Genomic DNA, 18,512 nt, shown 5'->3' with positions numbered 1-18,512 from the left:
CCCGTGGCCGCTAAACCAATCAAATGAATGCTGACATTGCATTATCCAATGACAAGGGAGAGATTAAGAATCGCGTTAACGGCAAACGTGAGATTCACGTTTATGCTTTCTTGAAAAAAAATGATTATATAGAAGGGAATAGTTCAAAATAATTTCGGTTTGTGATGCGAGACAACGAAAGTATTTCTAAATCTCTCTTATGTCATGCAAAACGCGGATTAAATCAGTACAAATAGAAAAAGTTATCTTTCTGCCATTTATTCAAATGTTAATCCATTTAATTAATTTATTCGAGTCTCATTCGGCAATTCAACAAATAAACGATGAATGTAAACTTTAAGCTCAAAAGTTTCCTTGATCTGAAACAATTGCCACTATATCGAACAAATCAAATTGTATTTTCCATAAAAAATATTAAAAATATTTTCAAAATAAGAGAAGTTGAAAGCGAAAAAGCACATTCTAGCTACGAATTAAGTTGCATATAGACTAAAGCTATTGTCAATATTATTACAAGTATTAATAACTCTTACTAGCTATAGTATTATTAATGTAATAAATTGTTTTTAGATTAACACTGAAAATATTCTTATTCGCATAAGAATTGTTAGTTTGTTCCGAAAAGGTGTTTTCACAACACTAAAAGTACAGCCGTCGCTTCTTTAAAAACTAAATCTAATATTAATAATTGAAATCGCAAAAACGGGAACAGCACACTAAACTTTCATTCATTTTGTGGCTTATTTTTCACAAGCTTTACGTACGAAGCAGCAATTTCCGTTGGTTTTCTTTCCTGAGTGGTTCTTAACCTTTGTGCCCCGGGTGACAGAGGCTATTCTTGCGGGGTTTCCGCTTCTTAACCACTTCCAGCCTCTTACTGCCTTTGTTGGGGAGCTTTAGCAACGATGACGGCAAATGTCCTCGCGATTAATCCAGCTCAAATGAAGGTAAACTGATTTCCTGGAGTCGAATTCTTGGAGACCGCACCCAAGTTTAGAAAGAGAAACAAAATAAAGTCGTCGAGCGCCGGTTTTCGTCCTCCATAAAACGTCCCATCGGGAAATTTCACGTCTTAGTCGTGCAGTGACGGCAAGGAAATGTAACAAAAAATGTAATGCACGTGCAGAGGTTGTTGTTTTGGTTATCAAGTTTATTGTTTTTTTGGCGTTCTCGTTGCCGTCGACGTTGTCGTTGCTAAAGCTCCCTAATAATTTTGACCCGCGCGAAAGCTTCGACCAACCTCGAGTCCTCGCGGCGCGCGAGGAAAAACCTCTGATACCCATGGTGAAGAAACTGCAAAAGTGAAAACTACTGTGTAGAACTTGTGGTTGTATGGTTCCAATTCAGTTTCATTCTTTGGATCAAGTGAAAACCTAAAATGCGGTGACCATTCAAATGAAAGCTACCGAGAAATATTTACTCTCCTGTGGTGCTGTTTATTAAATTGCACAAGGTGGCCCTAAATCTAGAGTTTGAGGGTCGAACCTCATGTGAAAGCTATTGAGCAGTACTGTCCTGTTTTGCTATCTATTTCATTATACAGTCAGATTAAACTAGACCACTACTTAAAAGTGAAATTATTCAGATTATTTTCAGGAACTCCTCGATCATTTGTCGATTATAATTGTAATCATAATTGGTTTTTAAATCTTTAACGTCAGTGGTTAGCGTTTGGCACCACACAAGAATTGAGACTGTTAATAAAAGCACCAAGTTTTTTCTTGTTCACCTTTCGCACCCCTCCTGTTACACCTCCGGCCCTGCAAAAGTGCTGAAAGCTAAGGAACTGCAGTTTTTCGCAGTGTTTCACAATAATTTGCAGCGCAATCATGGTGTTTTGAGTGTCCCGTATGATCCCTAAGTGCACATGCGTCATTTCAGGAGTGCCGCTGACCAGGCTTTCTATTCCATAAAAGGTAATACCATCGATGTCCTTGAGACTGATGCTTCGTAGCACGTGACAATGCTTGCCAAGGCTGTCAAGGCTTTTATCAGAAATTCCACTACAGCCCGCAATGTCCAAACTTTGCAGATTCCTGCATCTTTGGGCGACGAAGCGTACGCCTTTGTCACTGATTTTATTACACCCCGCGACTGATAAAACCTTTAGTTCGCGGCAGTTCTTTGCGATTAATTTTAATCCCTTATCGCTAATTCCTTGGCATTTTTCAATATTCAGCTCTTTTAGAAGTGGACAGTTCCTTGCAATTAAACCGAGACCTCGATTTGAAACATGTTTTCGTCCAGCGATGTTCAATCTTTGTAAACGCTGACAAGAACGACCCACGTGACTAATAGCGTCGTCTGTTATTGGCTCACATTGGTCACCTGACAGGTCAATACTTTGGATTCCCATTGAATATGAGGTAACAGCCCTTACTGTGTCGTCTGTAACTTGTTGCGTGGCGCCGCAAAATTTGAAGTCAACTTCTCGCCAAAATAATGAATCTTTGCAAAGGTTGTTCCATCGCTTGCAAGCATAGGAAGCTTGAATTCTTTCCTGTAGCGACAAAAACGAAAATATACGAAGCCAGATGTTGTCTGGAAGAAGCCATTGTTTAATTTCCGAATGTTCAGATAACCGGCGACTTCGTCGACAAAGAAATACTGTCTCCTGTGGCTTCAGTCTGTAAAAGGAACGAAAACCACTTTAAATAATAGAAAGTTGAGTTCTAAGCTGTACTTTATATATAGCGGCTGCTAACAAGTGGTCGTGATTGCTACTTAATGAGTAATTTGGATGTTCGCGTGTGTTCTGCTGTTACATGTAGCTAGTCGGTGTACAGTCGGATGTCCAGACCAGCGTAATTGAGATTTCGGATATTCGAAAATGTTAATATTAATTAAATAATTTAAGATTGAATAAATTAGGAAAGCGAGTTTAAATGTCCTCGTTGGGTTAATTCCTTCGGCTGTATGTCCTGAGACAAATCATGTGCGATGAATGCTTTTCTCTTTTTAAAATGAAAACTCGGGAAACTAAAAATTGAAGTAAAATACATACGTTTTACTGATAAAGATTCATATTCTCCAGCTTTCCTGGAGTATTTCTTTACAGCTCTTTCCTCCGTGTGCTAGTTCGGCGGATCTCGGGTTATGAAAATGGTTTTAACAAAGTTTTTATCTGGGCACTCTATTCTCGTCTCTCTTTGTAGACAATTCCTGTACAAAAAAATATTCAGCTACTTTCTATTTATCTAAGAATTTACTCCTTAGAGCGAACTATGAACTAAGAATGATCGCTTTCCCTTGGATTTTTGCGGAGGTTAGTGTACTACTTTACAAGTGGTAGTACTGCGTAGAAGCTATGACTAATATAAAAGTCTATCGCGTTAGCTGAAAAACTAAAATACAATGAAAAAATTAAAGCAATTTCAAGACCTGCAAGATTCCTCTATTTAGTAAAATTCTACAGCATTTTAGCTCTCGATCTCTGTGTAAATAGTCCAACCGACGCTGAACTCACCATGACCGATAAGATTATGAAAACTGGTTTACCTCGATCGCTTTCAGTCTTTACCTGATGAAATTCGATCGAACTGACATTAGTGGTTCTGTGCATCCTTTTGAAGTTAAAAACAAGTTGTCCAGTGATTTCTAGCGAAGAAAACCTGGAGAGAAACCCAGTACATCTTGACATATATACAACAACTTTCACTGAGAATATGTTCACTTCTGCTCGCAAACAGACGTCACAAACTCACGCTCGTTTCCATTCCCCATGATTTATCCAAAGCGCTCGACCGTTTCTTGCTCAAGGATATCTTCGGATTTTCATCTATTACTCGCCTACAAGGGTTCAGCGAAGAAAATGTCTTGCTAACTTTAGTTTACAACAGCTTCTAAATTATCGATTTTGTAGTTCAAATGAATAAAAAAAGGGAAATTTCGATTTATTTTACCTTTAATAACTTGTTTAAAGTTTCTTGATTGAGTGCCCCTCGAAGAAGTTGAATGCCCTGAAATTTCATAAAATTGACGGGGTCCGTCACAGTTCTCACTACTGACCACCAATTCACGTGCGCTCTAACAGCAAAGGTTTGTTAAAAAACAACAAAAAAACTAACAAAAACAACAACAACAACAAAACAATCATGCCACATGCAAACTCGAGCGATCTCTTTGGCGAAAAGTTCAGCCTCGAAACCTTTCCCCATACAATGAAACCCCCAAAACAGCTAGGCCAACTTCAAGGAACGTTTGCAACCGGTTCTTATCTACTGCTTTCCAAAAGCTCGAAAAATGTCTCATTATTTTCACGGAAATCTCCACTACAAAAGCCATATGCTAACTAATAAGAAACTGATGTGGGTTCTCATAAATTCGAAAAACGTACGCACTGTCGTGCGGTTTTGGTCATTTTCTGAGGGTTTGCATGGGGGGTGCTGGATTCCCAGCAGCTATTAGCCGCAGTTAAAGCCACTGATCAACTATCAGTTGATTATGACGGACCGAAGTTAACGTTTACTTCTCACATATTTTTGTGCTTATTGTGTATTGTGTGAACGGTGTACCTCTCGTTAGCCGACAGTGTCGAGTATCATCCGAAGATTTCCGAAGAACTTTCGAGTGATTCCACTGCTTATTATCCTCTGACGACATCACGACTTATAGAAACAATTCAGTTGTGAGAATCACCGCGCCATCGTCGTTAGCAAATCATTCTCCAGAAATTAACACACAATCTCTCTACAAGAACTCTTTGTTCAATGGTTTCTTCTTCCGTTGAACCGCCTACATTCATCCAGCTGGAATAGCTTGTCGGTTTCTTCTTTCAAATACAAACTGTGTGGCCTCTTTTCCCTAAACTTAACTCGGCATTTAACGCAAATGAAACGAAACTTGGAAGGCAGATTGTTCTATTACTGCTCGTTGTAATAGATAACAGTTGTATATAATGTTTTAAAAATGTTTTTTGACGCTTTTGTCGCAGCCTGTTGACCACACTTTCAATTTCAAAGTTAAGTTTGACACTTTGTTTAATTTTTTTTACAGATTGTCTGAGTTTAGTTAATATGTTTATTTTCGAAATAAATAGTTGAATAAAAAATAAATGAATATGAGAATAATGTATTATTCAGTGAGTGACACAGGCATACTCGGAAAAAGGAAATCCGAGTGCTCCTATCAGGAGTCGAACCTAAGACCTTCCGATTACTAGTTCGGATGCTCTACCACTGAGCTACAGGAGACTCATGGCGAGTGTTAAGCATTTACAAATACCTTTGGTGGAAAATATCATCAATGTTGTTCGGGGTATAAAGCATTTAAAATAATTAAAAAATGTTGGCGTTAACTAAACGACATGTTTTGGCTTGTTCCCTGTCATTTCCTGTACCGCAAAGATGGTCCACACTTGGGACATGTTTACATAGATTTCTCAGCTGTATCTAATCTTAGGTGTAAGCCAAAAAAAAAAAAAAAAAAAAAAAGGATGGAGAAAACTAAATGATTCTAAAGTGAAAATGTCACTTCCTCCAAACTATCGTAACACGAAAAAATATATTTCTTTTTGTTTTCGGAAGGACAAAAACGTGGTTGAAAGCGGGAAGTTAGACAAGCTACCATTTTCAGAAAGCCAACAGCTGCATGTAAATTTGAGAGATAAGGTTCCGTTCTCTAAAATTTTCTTCGACCTACGTAAACTTAGCTTTGTCAAGAATCAGCTAAGAATCCAAACAGATCCGCAAGCTGTGTCAGCTTACACAAACATTCCCAATTTTAAAGACCACAAAACTCCCAGAGAAAAATTAAAAGAGTACGGAATTTTAGGTATCTCACTTTAATTTCTTCGTTGTGTGTTCCTGATACACACGATATCTTAGTTATATTTTGAAATAAATTTGTCCTGCACTTAGTGACGGCCACATGTTCTAGTGAGTTACCGTCGGAGAGGATCTGATAATTACCTATCGCACTTTAGTCTAAATGAATGTGTGAACGCTAAAGCACAAAGCGTGGTAAACTGGATCACGATGAGCTATTATGGCGCAAACCTGACTACAGATTGCGAAGTTTGGATTATTATGCGAATCGTGACAAAACAACATATGTATGACTCACACCAGGAACGCATTCACACAAAATGTCTCTAAAAAGCGATCATCATAGAAACACTCCCCCGCACAAGCACAGAAAGAATGGTAACTGTTGACAGATGAGACCACCATTAAAAAGGTATTGCATTTGAAGAGATTATCATGTGCAGGCGTGAACTAGAAATGAACGTTAACTGGTGTGTTGTACTTTGCTGTGGTAGGATACTGACTAATTTTCACTTTTTGTACAAATTGGCACATTTCTCAACTTTTTTCTCCGGTCAAGGTACATTGCAGGGGTACCCAACGGCAAAATTAAACAAAATTATGAAAATGTTGTCTCCTGTGTTCCCGGATTCGGACGCTTCAGTTGAAAAAGGTCGTGATTTTCACTTTTTGACAAATTGGCACATTCCCAACTTTTTTCTCCAGTCACGGTACTTTGCAGGGATACCCCGGCAACGGCAAAATTTAAACAAAATACTCAAAATGTTGTCTCCTGTTTTCTGGATTCGGATGCTCAGTTGAAAATTTTAACTGAGTTGCACGCTGAAAGTTTTGGCAAACGGAATTTTGTCATTGAATTAGCTGTTGTTGCATGGTTTTACGAAATGTTAGCTGACCTTTTTTTCTTATTTTAAACGACATATTTGACCATTCGAAAACGAAAGAGATTAGTTTTACAGTGCAACGAAAGTTTGAAGTGACATTTTGCCGAAGAAACTGCAGATTTTATTTTAAACTAAATCCGAATTTCTAAGGCGATTAATTCGGAGCCAACCGAACACTCATCCACCGAAATAACCCTTTGGTTGATCAATACACCACTGAAATATTTCACCCAAATGCTTTGAAATATGAACGTTATTATTTTTTTATTGATCCAACATGTGATTTCATGAGAGATTTTTACCAGTTGCCATTTAATTTCATCGCATTTTTCTAGTATTAAATTCCAATTAACCTTGGCCTATAATTGCTAATTACTCAAAATCATTCGTAACATTCACCCCTGCTGCCTCAATAAAAAAAAAAAAACATGACTTTAAATGAATATTCAAGATGTGAGTTATTTTGACACGTTAGTTGGTATGTACGGCTGTTCCAGCTTTCATTGCTTGAATCAGTGTGCGACATAAACCTCAAATGGAGGCAAGTGAGTACGACCATTCAAATAACAGCCACCACTCGCTATTTACACGAAACGTCGGTCAAATTAAGGAAAAAAAAATAAATAAGGAGATAAGGTTTTTACCACGGAGCTCAAAGCTGTGAGTCTGTGAGTTCACTAAATCTTTTTATAATTTACTAAAAAAGTAAAAAAGAAAAATAATAATAATAATAATAAAATAATGTAAACGGCGTTAGCGCTCTCGATGAGCTTTTAGGGAAGTGGTCAAAACTACTATACTAGAACAGGACCCACCGAACCCCAAAATAAATGGTGGTCTCTGCCTGCACCCCCCTTGCTAAACCCCAAAAGTTGGTGTCTTTATTGCATAGCCACCCCTCTATCCAGCAGTAAAATATGACATTGACATTCAAACCTCACTTTTCTTATTTATCAATCTAGCAATGCTGACTCTTGCTAGCTGAATATTTCTGTGTCAACTCAAATTTTAAAGCTAATTTAATTTTGTCGGTAATGTTCATACCCCAGTTCCCGTAGGGCAAATGTCTAAATAAAATATTGTTTAATTGAAAAAAATAAATAAATAAAAAATAAAATAAATAAAAATTCGTAAAACGATTTAGTAAACTCACAGAGTGACAAAAAAACTTACCATCTATGATCTCTCAAAGTAAAAGCCTATCTTTTTTTAACGTTTTGCCGCGGTCAACACCGCCAAGATACTTTGTACTTTCCTTTGGTGCGGCGTATATGGCGTACAATTAAGGTGGCTCTAAATTGATCAATCACGGGATAAATCACGTGAGTTTGTGCACGCGACTTTGAAATTAGTTGAAATTGAAGCTATGGATCACTTCCGTGCTCCCGTGGTGCGGGTTAACTGACTTAGCTGTCAAGCCCCAATAGTGATCACTATCAAAGTTCTCCTAACAACATGATTGCTTCCTCAAACCTACAGACCACGAGAATAAGGCAAATGATCATCAAAGATAACACCCGGATCGGTGTCTGGGCAAATCCTCCTCACGGTACCATAACAAACATCTGGAAAACAGTGAGGACCGGTGAAAGGACATGTATCTTGATATTGGCAATTAAAGGGTTACTAAAACTGCAAGAATTATTTACTGACCTCAAGAACCAACATTTCTAAACTCCAATTCGATCTGGAGAGTGTCCCCAATTAGCGCTCTGCGCTTAATTCGTTGATACTTAAATAAAGTGGTTTATTTTATTTTTTACCGTTCGTCATTGTACGCCAACGTGATGGGAACGCTAGGCAGAGCGTGCATAGGCACGCAGCGAACCCGAGAAAAACATTTATGACTTTCTTAAAAATAGCACAGTACTTGAAAGGATGAGAGACCTAGTTTTTTGCCTTCGGATTTCTTGTTTCTGCGGATTCACGTATTATACTTAGCACGACTAAACAGCTGTCGGTAAAATGTGGCAAGACGCTTCTATTTTCGTTAAACGTCCAGCTTTCCTAGAAAATTATTTTAACCCTTTCTCAGTGTCACAAATTTGATCTGGACATGAAAACACTCTGGTTTTATGGAATAAAGTTTGTCCCGTGTCGAGTCCTTGATCAAAGCTTAAAGTGCTCAATACAAGAGAGGATGAAGGTAAGAGAGGTAATCCTCCATATAGGCCCTCTTTCCATCGTAATCCCTCTTAAGTTATTTTTAGATCTCCCGCGAGATCCAGTGTCCCAAGAGTCTTAGGTGATAGCCAATCATATATCCTGAATTTTACCCGCGTTGACAGCTGAGCCGATTCCCACGCAATGTTACGCGTCTTTCGCGAATTGATCTTAAAACAAATGGCGGAACATGCTTACAGGAAGCGGTGCCTGTATATGTTTTGTGGACGAATGCGAGTTTAAAGTGGCTGTATTTGGACAACGCACATTGGAAAAGAATCGCTCCGGCATGATTTGTTTTAAAGCCCAGCTGTGCGGAAATTATGCAAGAATATTACAAATACAAACATCTAAACCTACTGTAGGCACGAATTTTGATATTTTTATCGCAGTGAGTACTAGATCCCTTCAGTCATTCAAATCTACGTTCTATTTACTTTCTAATCACGTATGTAGCTAAGAGATTCGTTGGAAGAAACGCGAGAAACAAATCTTTTTTCATGCAAGAGTGTTACATTTAGCTGTCGAACTTATGTCATAATATGTAGTCCCGTCGAAACATTGAAACCCGCGATTGAACAGACGAGTATAAACATCACCTCCGGCTCGAATTTTGATATTTTTATCTCAGTGAGTTCAAAATCCCTTCAGTCATTCAAATCTACGTTCTATTTACTTTCTAATCACGTATGTAGCTAAGAGATTCGTTGGAAGAAACACGAGAAACAAATCTTTTTTCATGCAAGAGTGTTACATTTAGCTGTCGAAACATTGAAACCCGCGATTGAACAGACGAGTATAAACATCACCTCCGGCTCGAATTTGGAAATTTTTATCTCAGTGAGTTCAAAATCCCTTTGGTCCTTGAAATCTACATTCCATTAGCTTTGTAATTGCGCATGTAGTTAAGAGATTCGTTGGAAGAAACGCGAGAAACAAATCTTTTTTCATGCAAGAGTGTTACATTTTAATAGCTGTCGAAACATTGAAAGCCGCGATTGAACAGACGAGTATAAACATACCAACCGCCGGCACAAATTTTAATATTTTATCGCAGTGAGTACAAAATTTCTTCAGTCATGGAAATCTACGTCCTATTTACTTTTAATAATCACGTATGTAGTTAAGAGATTCGTTGAAAGAAACGCGAGAAACAAATTTTTTTCTCACGCAAGAGTGTTACATTTAGCTGTCAAAACATTGAAAGCCGCGATTGAACAGACGAGTGCAAACATCAGAACCTCCGCACGAATTTTAGTATTTTTATCTCACTGAGTTTGGTCATTGAAATCTACATTCCATTAGCTTTCTAATCACGCATGTAGCCAAGAGATTCTTTAAAAGAAAGGCGAGAAACAAATCGTAGCTTTATTTTTGCAAGAGTGTTACATTATATTTGAATTGAAGCCGCGATTGAACAGATGAGCATAAACATCACGACCGCGGCACGAAAAATCTTGATATTTTTGTCACAGTGAGTTTAAAGTCTCTTCGGACATTCAAATCTACATTCTATTAGCTTTCAAATCACGTATATTACTAAGAGATTCGTTGCAAGTAACGCGAGAAACAATTTCTTTTATGGAAGTGTACGATTATGATTAGCCGTTGTAAAATTAATGACGGTGAAAGACACGTAACGCGCGAGGTAACATAATCCGCGAAAAATTCGATACCCTCTAAAAATAACTTTAGAGGGATTACGATGGGGATAGGGCCTATATGAGCGATTACCTCTCTTACCTTCATCCTCTCTTGCTCAATATTAATGCTTTAGACTGTTATTTTTTTTTTAGTTTGCTATCTTTCTCATGACGGGAGGCCAATACCAGGGTCGTGAATTATAATTCCGTGACTTTTGATCATTAGTTCATGTCAGGCATTGGTTCAGAACTATAACTACGACCTTGCCGAAAAAAGTCTACTGTTTATAAACAGTCTTATGACTGGTAAACTCCTCATATTCCAGACTGATCGGAATTGGGAATTCCTGACCTGTTGTTTTCTTCTCATTATTGTTATTATTTTGTTATTATTTTTTTCTGAAGAGAGAGTAACTTGAGTACCCAGGAGAGAGGGGGAACCCAACACAGGAACCATGTCGTGGGAAAAGCCGCTCGTGTCTATTTTGAAGATTACCACTTCAAGTGCTGATTGAAGGTGTTCATTGATTGAATTACGACCGTTACCAACTGGCGGTTCCCCTGAAATACTCGAGCATTCTCATTTCCTAAAAATTATTTTACTCTTGAACCCTGAATATACTCGCAAAGACACAGGAGGCATTCATTTCTAATCAAACAACTTGGTAATGTTATCGGGGTGCTCATAAGAGCCTCAATTGTCAACATCAACAAAAATAAAATCGGCTTATCTTCATTCTTAGTTGTCGAGACATTCTTGTGCTTATAAAAAGGCCTCGGCTGGAAGATCCAAATACTAATTTATTATTTGACTTAAATCGGAATGATCACTCAACCTTCCTTTGATGGAAAGTACAGTTATTCATGCGTTGGTTGTTCGATTATTTGGCGCTGAACGCCTTAATTGATAGTAAAATAACTTCTATTGTGAGGCTCAAGGTTAATATATCAAGGCGATAACCTCATAACCGGACGCTGAGACTATAAACCGGGGTGATAATGGAAATTGTTTTGGAAATACAGCTACCGGTGAGACAGCAAAAGACAACATTGACAATAATAATGTGAAATGAAAAGATTACCCGATACCCAAAATATAATTGTGTGCACCTACTTTGTCTGAAGTCCAACGCAGGCGAGAAATGTAGCCATTGATCCTCATGCATTGACCCAGCAAGATCGGTCAGCTATTCAAATTGACAGTATGCGTGGTATTGGACAATTCTGCCCGAACTGATCGGAACACGTTCTGAACGAGAAGGCTTCAACTCAGTAATTTAAATGATTTTGGAGTCTTGCAGATGAGTGAACCGACCCACTCGTCGGTATTGAATTTCGGTTTGCTTTCAATTTCGTTGTTACATCATGTCATTCGATGATGTCAGCGGAAATCGATATGTCAAAGACGCGGAACAAATGTCACACGACGTCAGTCGGTGGTGAAGAGCGACATATCCATGGGGTTTTTGATCTCTTTTGTTGAAAATGGTGAAACAAGACCTTAACTTAGCTAGAAAATAATCCCAGAACAACGGGAGGAAAAAGAATCAACTGAATTCTTGAAAGGTAGAGCTTGTGATCTGTTCTAGAACATTTTGGAAACAAATATGCGAGAACTTGAAAAAGGTTAGCTTCAGTTAACATTTTTGAAGTTTCAATCCATTCCGACCTACTCTGTCTTTGGCCAGAGGCACTAATCGACAGTTTTATTGCAATGGGGTGATAATTTATAACAAAACTGGACAATTATTTTTTGGTTTCTGTTGACAGACAAATATTTGTTAGGTTTTGAAATGACATCAAATTCGCGTGACCTCTCCTTTAATGTCTGCAAATTGTTTGATTACAACTGGTGATAGGACACGACGATAACTTGTTCAAGCAATTGGCTTATTTCTCACCTAAGCCTTCTTTCAAAAAGCCCGAAATGCCACCCCCAAGGAGAGAACAATTGAGCCCAGCTTGTAGCAAAGGCATACAAACCTGTAGAAGAAATCGTTTATATTCAGTTTTAGGTGTTTTGAATCTTTTGGATGCCTAAGAAATACTTACGGCGAATTTGATATTTGACCTTTCGGGTTAGCTAACTTCGCGGCAAGCTCCTTATCTACTAAAGGTGGGAAGCAAGAAGGAGTGAGAAAAACTGAAAAAAAAAAAAGATAGACTGAAGCCACAAATACAGAGACGGTCCCATTAAAATTCAAATCTTAAGACCAGCTTAAATGGAATTCCCATTAATCTTAAGTCTAATTAGGACATTGCATTAAAATACAATTCAAGACAGGTGTAGCAATGGACTTGTGCTCGTTTTGGTCATTCACCTATCAAAGTAAAATGAATTCATTACTTGTTGCTCCCAAGGACAAGTACCTATTGTGTTGACAATCTTCGTCAATAGGCCATTTTACAGTTGTGTGCTAAGTGACCTGGCCTTGGATTGTAAGCGAGGCTGGGGGTGACCTTGTTTTGTTACAGACCTCACTGCTTTTCATATGTAGATCATGCTGTTCTTATGCTAACTAGTTGCATTTACATATAAAAAGTGGTGAGGTTTGTATCAAAACAAGGTCAACCCCAGCCTCGCTTACCATCAAAGGCCAGGTCACCAAGCACGCAACTGTAAAATAGCCTATTCTCTTAGGGGAATGGACACATTTTCACCCCTGCTGTCACTTCCCTCCCCTCCCCTTGTTTCAATGGTGTTTTTCAGTGGTGATTTTTTTTTGTTCTCTAAAATACTAAGTCCGGTAGGTTAAGGCACCACAGTCCGGATTAAGAATTCAACGAATAAAACTCTAACTGACCATCCACTCTAACGGAATCAGACAAATAAGAAAGCCGAGATCCATCAAACAGGTCGAACAAACAAACAAACAAACAAACAAACAAACAAACAAACAAACTTACTACAAATAGGGGAAACAAACTACAGCGAACTAAACAAATAGACTATACTCGTTGAACCTCTCCCCTCCCTCCACCCCACACATCATCCCTCTTGGCATACTGGTGTCACAGACGGTGCGGTTTTCATTAAATTATGACGCCTGTCAGCAAATATGCTTCCTTCGTTGAAAGGACAACAGAATTCCGAACAATGGCTAAGTTACCGTGAATGCCACACATGTGGCAAAACGTGTGCACTTCAACACACAGTAGGAAGACGCAGTTGAAACAAGCCTGAGCGTGTTTTTAGAGGACCATTCCTTTTCTTCTATTCACATCCGGTTTGTTTCGGAGTTCCTTCATGTTTCCGAAACCGGTATAAACCCGCTGATATTCTGGATATCAGTTTTATATCGGTTTTCTTAATGATCGCAGAATCATCGGAGTTGTCTACAACACACTTAAAGTGGCACGTATGTAATGTTGAAATATTTTCTACTTGATGTAGGGTTGGTAGCTGTTCATGTGGTTGGTCATGATGATCTTTTACGTCTTGCTGCAAGACGCATAAAACGCGTGAAAAATAAATACATTGATAAAATAAATGCATCACAGGCACTGTAATTTTTATAGTTGGCAATAGGTAGACTTTTGAAAATTTCTGCCACTGCTTTCCGTAAAGTTGCAGGGTGATAAGCATTATTTTTTAAGCATTTTTAGGACGTGGAACAAGTGCATAGCTGGAGGCGAGGTCGTAGGCCTACACGGTGAGCACGAAGCGTTAGTCGGGAGGGGCTCCCCTCTCGTCTGAGAGATACGAAAAAAGGGTCTGTGCTGCAGGATACTATTCCTGGTAGGTGCAAAGAAAACTTGGACAAAACCAAAAATGCGAACCCATAGGTCTAAGCAACAGAGATCTAGTCATTTGTCAGTTGAGGTGGAGAAGAGTATGAACAAAAATAAGAGCAACCAGGAACAAATGATTCACCTGTAGCAACATTAGGATCCTGGTAAGGATAGCATTTGTGACGTAGAAAAAGCTCAATTACATTTATTTTCAGCGATCGAGGACGAGTTCCTAACGCTTAACGAGTATCAGGTCGACTTGGCACCATGATCTTTTCCAGTATTATGATGTTGTAATTCGTGATTTTTGATTAGAGATCTTAGCAGGATGACTGATGACTTTCAATTAGGGGCACTCATTCTACAGCTTACACTGTTCAATTCAGTATTTAATACAAAACACCTGAGTTTAAGGCAGTCGCTTTTGAATTTCCAAGAAGAACTATTGACTAAAAGAAGAGCAAAGTCTCGTTTTGGATATTCAGTGAACTGATTCAGCCAGGCATCAGCAGAAACCGGAAGAACAGGATTGTTTGTCGATCGTGCCAGCCGGTATCGGATAGTTTAGTATCGATCATGATGTGCCTGGGCTTATACTGTGGAGTTTAAAATACATGTAATCATGTTCAAACAAAATGAAATATGACGCACAAATGGGCAAAGCAAGGACTTTCCGGTTCGTCTCCTGAATGAATTTTTCAGTTTTCTGCGCCGAGATCAAGCCGCTACGGTAAACAGCTTAGTCATTCGAAGAAAATAAAGCAAAAAACGAAATAAAGTTTCTATCTTATTCGCCAGCAAAGTTATGAAAGCGGGCTACGTAAGGTGCTATGCTTGCAAAACATCATGACTTCGGGGGGACGTTTCAAGATGGTGGCTTGTTGTATGCCGTCAAGGGTACTTTTGGCCCCGTCTTGGTCACTAAGTTTGGCTTTTTGCCGAGGACGTGTAGAAACAGTATTCTATACTATACTTCTGAGGCATAATACTCCAATTTTCCAGACAAAACCATTAATAATTCTTACAAGAAAATATGCGAATGAGGAAAGTTTTGGGGAAATATAAATAAAATCTGATGACCCATCATACCCCTTGGGGAACGGTGTGAAGTTATCGCAGAGAAAAGCAACCAACTTACGAAGTGCTCATACACAAAGGCATCAGCGAGCAGGTAAGAAGATAAAACATAAATTAATTAAGTTTACTGGATTAACTGACGTGGACAAAAACAGAAATTAAAGCTTGCCCTCTTTATTTAGGTACCCACAAATTTTATATTGTGATGTTAGCTTGGAAAAGATTCAGGTTATCTTTTGAGTGAGCACGGAAACCCGGCCGTGTTCAACATCGTTCAACTCGTGCGCCAGAAATTGTTTAGTTGGATGATTGTTGCCAATGTCATGATAATTAAATGTCCTGATGTTTTCTTTGTCCGGCTTATTTCTACATTCAATGCAGTGTTGCATGATTGACCACACCGTTTGTGTTTTTGCTGGACATGTAACTGACCGATCAGCTTTCAACACTGTCATCAAAAGTTCGTTTCGGTTTTATCAGAAGTAAACCACCGCTATGCTTCGACGGCGTTACAATTCTTAAAATTCGCAAATTAAACTTGTCAACGATTGTAATAATTAATCCTGGCGTCACGTGATCTTGGGTTGTTTGGTGGACCTCGTGCATGCGCATAATTGAGCAGAGTAGAGCACAAAATTAACCAGTCGGTTGTCACCATGTGCAAAAGATACTTGGCAACCTTGTAAAAGATAAGAAAAAAACAACTTGCTCTCGATTTAGTCGAAGAATTCGCCACATAAATACGTTTACTATTTCCCAGCCCAGTATCAGCAAACAACCAAGTTTGGCCTTAGGTACACATTTCCGTTGTGTTTACAGTAGTTTTTTTTATAGCATTGCGGACTATCTTCTGCTCTTAAGACAAGGAGAAAGACATTTGGCTGTAAATATAAAGTGTTTACAAGCGGAATCTGAAAAATAGATGAGGACTTCCTTTCTCGTAAAAATGAACAGTTCCTTCCTCTAATGCCCCACTAATGAAATTCATTAACCAGTCGGTGGTCGTTACGTGCAAAAGATACTTGGCAACCTTGTGAAAAATAGTAATGATAATAAAGAACAACTTGCACTTGATTTAGTCAAAAATTCGCCACATAATGCGTTTACTTTCATGGTATTTATATGTTATTTCCCAGCCCAGTATTTCAAACAACCAAGTTTGGCCTAAGGTTCACATTTCCGTTGTGTTTACAATATTTTTTTTTTATAGCATTGCAGACTATCTTCTGCTCCCAAGAAAAGGAGAAAGACCTTTGTCTGTAAATACAAAGTGTTTCAGTACAAGCGGAATCTGAAAAATTGATGAGGACTTCCTTTCTCGTAAAAAAAGAACAGTTCCTTCCCCTAATCAGCTCCACCGATGAAATTTACATCAGTTTGGTTTAAACTGCTTGGTCCATCTAAAACAGGTTTGCATTTCAGTTGAGGGAAAGTAATGTGGCGAAATTTAACACTGTGATTTGGAATAGCATCACAAACGACAGTTTCTCACGACACGAACTTAAAAGCGTTCAAAGAAAGACGTCATTTGAGCGCACGAGATCATAAAACGAACCAATTGAAAGAAATACGTTTTTGGGCAATGAATTATGTAAACAAATTAATAAAAAAATAAATAAATTTAATGAAAAAAACTTGAGAGAAGTTCTCATTATTTTAATTTGTCTGCATTATTTACCTAAAAATATTTTTCTTTCAACTGGTCCGTTTTATGATCATGTACGCCCAAATAACCTCTTTCTTGGATAAAAAAAAAAAACATAACGAAAAGCAAAAATCAAAATTAACAAGAATGAGCCCCAAGAAAACCGCTTAATTTTAACAAAATCATGCTTGGTCGCTCTATAAATAATTTATTGTCTGGTGAACGGAAGATCTAAAAGGCCATAGCGACCATATCAGATTGTTCCGAAGCCGCATATAGGTACCGTGACTTGTCGTGTCAAGAGGCCATTTTCATGATGGCATCATTTTACTACAACTACCAGAATTCATTTCGTTTTCCTTTTCAAATTCAAATTTAGTAATCCCAGTGGACAGCAAAGAACAATAGCTCTAATTTGCACGAGAAAACAAAAACCAGAAGGATTCTGGTAGTTGTAGTAAAATGACGCCATAGTGAAAATGTCCTGTTGCATACTACAAAAAGAAAACTAAACTGATAAAAATAAATGAAAAATAATTAAACCAGAAAAAGAGACAGTATTTTAAAAAGAAGTTATTTCGACATCTCGATTGAAATTCCAACATTTTAGAAGTTTCAAAAACGAATTAAGAAAAAATATTACTTCATTGTTTGAGCACAGCGAGTGAGGGAAATCAGACCGAATTTCTTTGCAAAATACCCCCCGTTGAATTTAGCTGTTGAAAATTTGTATTTTAATAATATACAAAACACAACGAAAATAAAACAGGCTGTCATTACCTTTCTGTCTAGCTTGCCGCCCAATTGTAATAATGTCATTTTTTTTTGTACACACGCCCTGCATTTTTATTTATTTATTTATATATTTATTTATTTCGCTTCTGTTATCAAAAATTGTAGGTTATCCATGATTTTTACTGTAAGCTTATCGTTAACAGACTGAGTGTAATCGTGCCCGAAACGTACCCTCTTCAGTTTTGAAGTGAATTCTTAAAATAATTAAAATAAACAATGCCCTTTTGCCGCTCAAAAATGGCGAAGAAATGCTAGGTCTGAACAAAAAATCGCTGTTCGCAAAAGCGAGCAAGTCAGCAAGTCGAGCGAAAGGGGGCAATACTGAATCACACAGCATAACCCATAAGAAATATTGTACTAGTACACATGATATTTTGACGCGTGCGGACTAAATACTCAGATATTACAAACCGACTTGTGTACATACCCAGGCAAACGAAAGTCTCCTTTCGGCAGTTCTAATTGTTTTCTGTAGTGGATGGAGAAACAGTGGCCCATATTGCTTTACCACTGTATCCGCATAAGGCTTCCCTTAGTGAGCGTGATGTTCCGTGCATTGAAGTTTCGATACCTCCGCTTGACTCGAGGAGACAAAGGAATCTACTTTGACTGTAAGCTGTTGAATGAATAAACATTTTCTTCTAAGGTGGTCATTTTCTAATGAAAATGCTAATATATAACAAGTGTGGCAGGTGTTGAGCTTTCCACGTTGCCGCTACAGGTAGTTTGTGGTTAATGTAATCGGTCCTTCGGCCAACAGAACATTACCAATTTTACCAACAGTTTTGACGCGGTCAAAATTGTTGTA

General features: G+C 38.2%; 1 protein-coding gene across 2 annotated transcripts; it reads right to left on the bottom strand.

The window, feature by feature from the left end:
* Positions 1-241: 241 nt before the first annotated feature.
* LOC146471340 (uncharacterized) lies at positions 242-18,354 on the bottom strand. 2 transcript variants are annotated; one of them, XM_085120993.1, is made up of 2 exons: positions 18,132-18,354; positions 242-2,627 (listed from the first exon to the last, which is right to left on the bottom strand). In XM_085120993.1, exons 1-2 carry the CDS (start codon positions 18,200-18,202, stop codon positions 1,658-1,660), a joined length of 1,041 nt encoding a protein of 346 aa, XP_084977119.1. In that variant the 5' UTR covers positions 18,203-18,354; the 3' UTR covers positions 242-1,657. The 2 variants fall into 2 exon arrangements, with proteins under 2 accessions (XP_084977119.1, XP_084977120.1); XM_085120994.1 differs by lacking the exon at positions 18,132-18,354 and adding an exon at positions 11,570-11,792.
* Between the last annotated feature and the right edge of the window lie 158 nt (positions 18,355-18,512).

Source organism: Pavona decussata, unplaced genomic scaffold (genome assembly GCF_977016875.1).
Source record: "Pavona decussata unplaced genomic scaffold, jaPavDecu1.1 SCAFFOLD_105, whole genome shotgun sequence".
NCBI classification, from domain to species: domain Eukaryota; kingdom Metazoa; phylum Cnidaria; class Anthozoa; order Scleractinia; family Agariciidae; genus Pavona; species Pavona decussata.
This window is presented reverse-complemented; position numbering and strand designations above follow the sequence as displayed.